We start from the raw sequence: 3,840 nt of genomic DNA, 5'->3' as shown, positions 1-3,840 counted from the left end.
ATGAGAAGACAGGAAAACCAGCCACCGCGGACTACAGCAGGTTTGTTAAAGAGATTTATTTCACCCTGCACACTATATTCTTTTTCTCATATTGATAAGTTGCTTTCATTTCTGCCTGGTTCAGTTGTTATTGTATTGTGGTATAGTTTAAAAGGAGTGTACTTATTATATACATTTAAGTTTAAAGATTGAAGTTAAATTTGATTAGTTTATTATTTCAAACATCCTAAAATAGTGTTTCCAGTCACCTTATCCATATCCCCAAAAAGCAGGTACTGCTTATAGTAAAATGTTGATAAAAGAACAGTGTACTGAGCTGTCTGATACGTTCAGATATGTATCTTGTTTTCTCCATGAGGCTGCCTGTCTGTGCCGCTCTTCAACCAGAAGAAAAGAAACCGAGTTCCTTTGACATCTGCTCCCTCTGAGAATGAATTCTTTTCTCATACTGAATACATGGCAAGCACCAGCTCAGCTGCATCTCACAACCAAACAGGTGAAGCATTCAGTTGAGCTTCTGCTGTTCTTCTACTGTACTGTACTTCTGCCACTAGATGGCAGTACATCCAAGGCAAAATATATATGCACTTAAAATAACAAGAGCTCTTATTTTTTCTACTTGACAGGTTGTCTATTAACAATGTGACTTACATAGAGAATCTATTCATTTTTGTTGCTTTTAAATATAACATTAAATATATTTACTGAAGTAATTTTACATAAAACTAAGGACAATATTGTTAAAACATCCTTATGAATTAAGACAACAATCAAATCTAGGGATAGTAGAGGCTTTTATAAGATGTTCCTCTAATAATATAACTTTCCTCAGGCTCCTTTGGAAGTTACCAGGCCTCAGGTCCATCTTCTGGTGCTCCACCCAGCCTCCAGTGGAACAGACAGGGCATCCAACAATCTACTCCTCCTCAGCAGTATGGCAGCAACAGACCTGCTCCTGGACCTGCTCCTTCAATCAGAAGTTATACACCTATCCCACATCCATACAAAGGTGGTGGCACAAGGTATGCTTCATTTACTTTCTGACCACTGATATAAGAATGGTAAGTGGTTGGACCCATTACCCATTACCCATTGATAAGTGTATCAATAAATATCACAAAAAACACAGATCCCCAGATCACCTAGTGGCCATTGTTTATGTGTTTCATATTTTTGTATTCTCAAATAATGAAAGGGCAGTTAACCGTCCAGGCACGCCCACTTTGCCCTAGCTTCAACAGTCAGCAAACAATGTGTCTGTTTGAGCCATGACTTTTCTGACCAGAGAGAGTTTACATGGCTAGCTCAGAAAACATATAAAAACCATCAACCAAAGTGAGACATGTATCTGGTGTTTGGTTCATGCTAGGTTTCAATTCCAGATCCCAAAATGTGCAAATAGGTTTTTTATTTTCATTTTCAGCTCAAAGATTGTACAGCTCAGCAACCCACTGAGACAACAGGATTCCCGCCCCGGTGTTAACTCCAGACAGAGTGAATATCAAGCTCCCCGCATCAGTCAGAGTGCACAAAGCAAACCATCACCCCATTCTGGCTTCTCTCAGATGGATCAGCAGTCATCTTACAGACCACCCAATCCTTCAAATCAGTATTCCCAGCAGTCTAGACCTCAGCCTGCTCCTGTCCCACCACCCAGCAGACCCTCTCCTCGTGAACCGCAGCCACAAAAAAACTCCTGGAAGTTTACTAACAGCTTTGGCCCGCAGAGCCTCCTCTTCGAGGGAAACAGGAGCACAAATCGACCTCAGACTGCACAACAAACTCAGGTAGCAAACTAGGTGGAAATATAGGATAATAAACAACATTTCCATTTATGTTTCATGATACTGTCAGTGATCAGAGCTCAGTTTGTATTTGTACTCAACAGGAAACATTTCCTGTAAAACCAGCTGCTGAGAACTCACTGAGGATCCTGACTGCAGTTATTGACGGCATGAGACACTGGAGCCAGTTCAAAGACAAAGTCCTGTACTTGTTTGAGATATTTGGTTAGTTGTGAAGGAGTTACTGTTGTCTCTGAGGTGGACTTTTCAGTATTTTTAAGCTCCATTAAACTCACATACTGTGCTCCTCCCTTCAGCTACTCTGGACTCTGCTGTCACACTGGGTCGCCACGGAGCAAAGAACTTCCTCATGAGAGACGGGAAGCAGGTTGTGCAGTGTGTCTTCTATGAAAATGTGAGTTGGGGCCGAAAGATTCTTCTCAGAAGTAAATCAAATTAATGTGTCTTCAGTTTATCTGAGGACGATGTCAAATTAAAACATTAATATGCCCTGAGTCTCATCAGCTTCAATTACTTAGACTAATGTATAGGAGTTGCTGCTGGGTAAGGGCCCGATCAGACAGAACGCATTGTAGCAGCTGGGGGCGGCTTTTTTGCAGTTGCTTTCAATGAGAGGGACGCTTTTTGTGCGCTGCTTTTGCGTTGCAGAGCGCCTCGCGTTTTGCCGCTCTGTGAGCCTCGCATTTTTGAGGAAACGCTCTGAGCGCCTTGACGTCATCGCCGTTTTTTCTCATTGTGCAATCAGATGAATGGAGAGTCGGGCCTTCAGCTGGTGTACTCGCGGTGATCTTTCCTCTTTCTGAGGGTCTCATGTACTCACACAGATCTCTGTTTCCCTGTGTTTAATGTATTTGGGAGCCAGTTTACAAAATAACGGTTAGGTTAATGACAGCTAATGATTCGGTGGTTGCCTTAACAACAGTAAAAAAAAGAAAAAGGCCCAATGAGCTGCTCTTTTTTTAACCATAGGCTTCAACAGAAAAGGCAGTGTGGTGCGCCTCAGGTTTTACAGCCTGCAAAACACCCTCTGTCTAATCAGGGCCTAAAGTTTTAAGTGTCTAGAAACATTATCTGCCTTTACAGAGAAAGGTGGCATGACACTTGCATTTTGGGCATACTGAATGGGGAATTCACTAAGAATGAATTGCGGTCACTGATAGCTCATAAATTGTGCTTCATTTGCACCCACTGTCTGCTTTGTGTCAAGGTCTGATTCACAAAGCAAATTGCAAAAGCTGTGCAATCCTTTAGTGAATTCCCCCCTGAGTGTACTAAACAAACAAAAAACAGCACTACAATCTGACTTGACTTAATCTTTATTTTTGCATTTTGTCCCACAGGAGCAGGAACTTCCCCGTCTCATCCGAGGCCAAGTCCATCGCTGTGTGGGAAACTATGACCGCAGCAGAGACGTCCTGGTGTGTGTGTCCGTCAGACCCAGCCTTCCCTCGGAGCTGAGGAACGCTCTGGAGGCCGTCAATGCCTGCGATGCAGAAATGAGAAGGCTGGTCAAATCACTCAGTGAAGTCTGAGCATGAGCAGGTATCTTAACAAAGTACATGATAAGGGTACATGAGAGTAAAGTTTAGTGCTGTAAAGTAATGGATAAGTGTTGTTGTAGGTGGAAGTGTTCAGAGTTTTAAAAGCGTTGGACCAGTTGCCATTAGTTAGTTGAATGTAAACACAGTACAGTTGCATGTTCTGGTAGTTTGTAAAACAAATATATAAAGTGTTGTTTCATTTAACCAGAACTTTAATGGAAAGTCAAGCCTCTCTTTTTGTTCTGAAGTCTTTTTATTACAAAGAAAATTCACAGAACAGCAAACATCATTTAGAGGTTAATTCAGGTAAAGCAAACACGATGAGGTAATATCTCAAAATATATCTTTGAAAAACGGGGCAGTTAAGAATAACGTGATATCAAGTACAGTTAGTTTATTTACAGTCAAACATCACAATGGGAAAAAAAACAATATTTCTACTCTACCAAAAACAGTTTCACCAGTGCTGAGACTTTACACACGAAAGGTTCAAC

The 3,840-nt window shown here is 41.5% G+C and overlaps 1 protein-coding gene across 1 annotated transcript; it reads left to right on the top strand.

Annotated features, from left to right (window-relative positions):
- On the top strand, positions 1 to 3,416 carry LOC138605379 (spermatogenesis-associated protein 22). Its single transcript, XM_069677587.1, has 7 exons — positions 1 to 40; positions 359 to 496; positions 827 to 1,022; positions 1,424 to 1,787; positions 1,889 to 2,009; positions 2,102 to 2,199; positions 3,146 to 3,416. Exons 1-7 carry the CDS (start codon positions 1 to 3, stop codon positions 3,335 to 3,337), a joined length of 1,149 nt encoding a protein of 382 aa, XP_069533688.1. The 3' UTR covers positions 3,338 to 3,416.
- Positions 3,417 to 3,840: the final 424 nt, after the last annotated feature.

This window comes from Semicossyphus pulcher, unplaced genomic scaffold (genome assembly GCF_022749685.1).
Source record: "Semicossyphus pulcher isolate SPU_LCO1_2020_fin unplaced genomic scaffold, fSemPul1.0.p SCAF_10, whole genome shotgun sequence".
NCBI lineage: Eukaryota > Metazoa > Chordata > Actinopteri > Labriformes > Labridae > Semicossyphus > Semicossyphus pulcher.
This window is presented reverse-complemented; position numbering and strand designations above follow the sequence as displayed.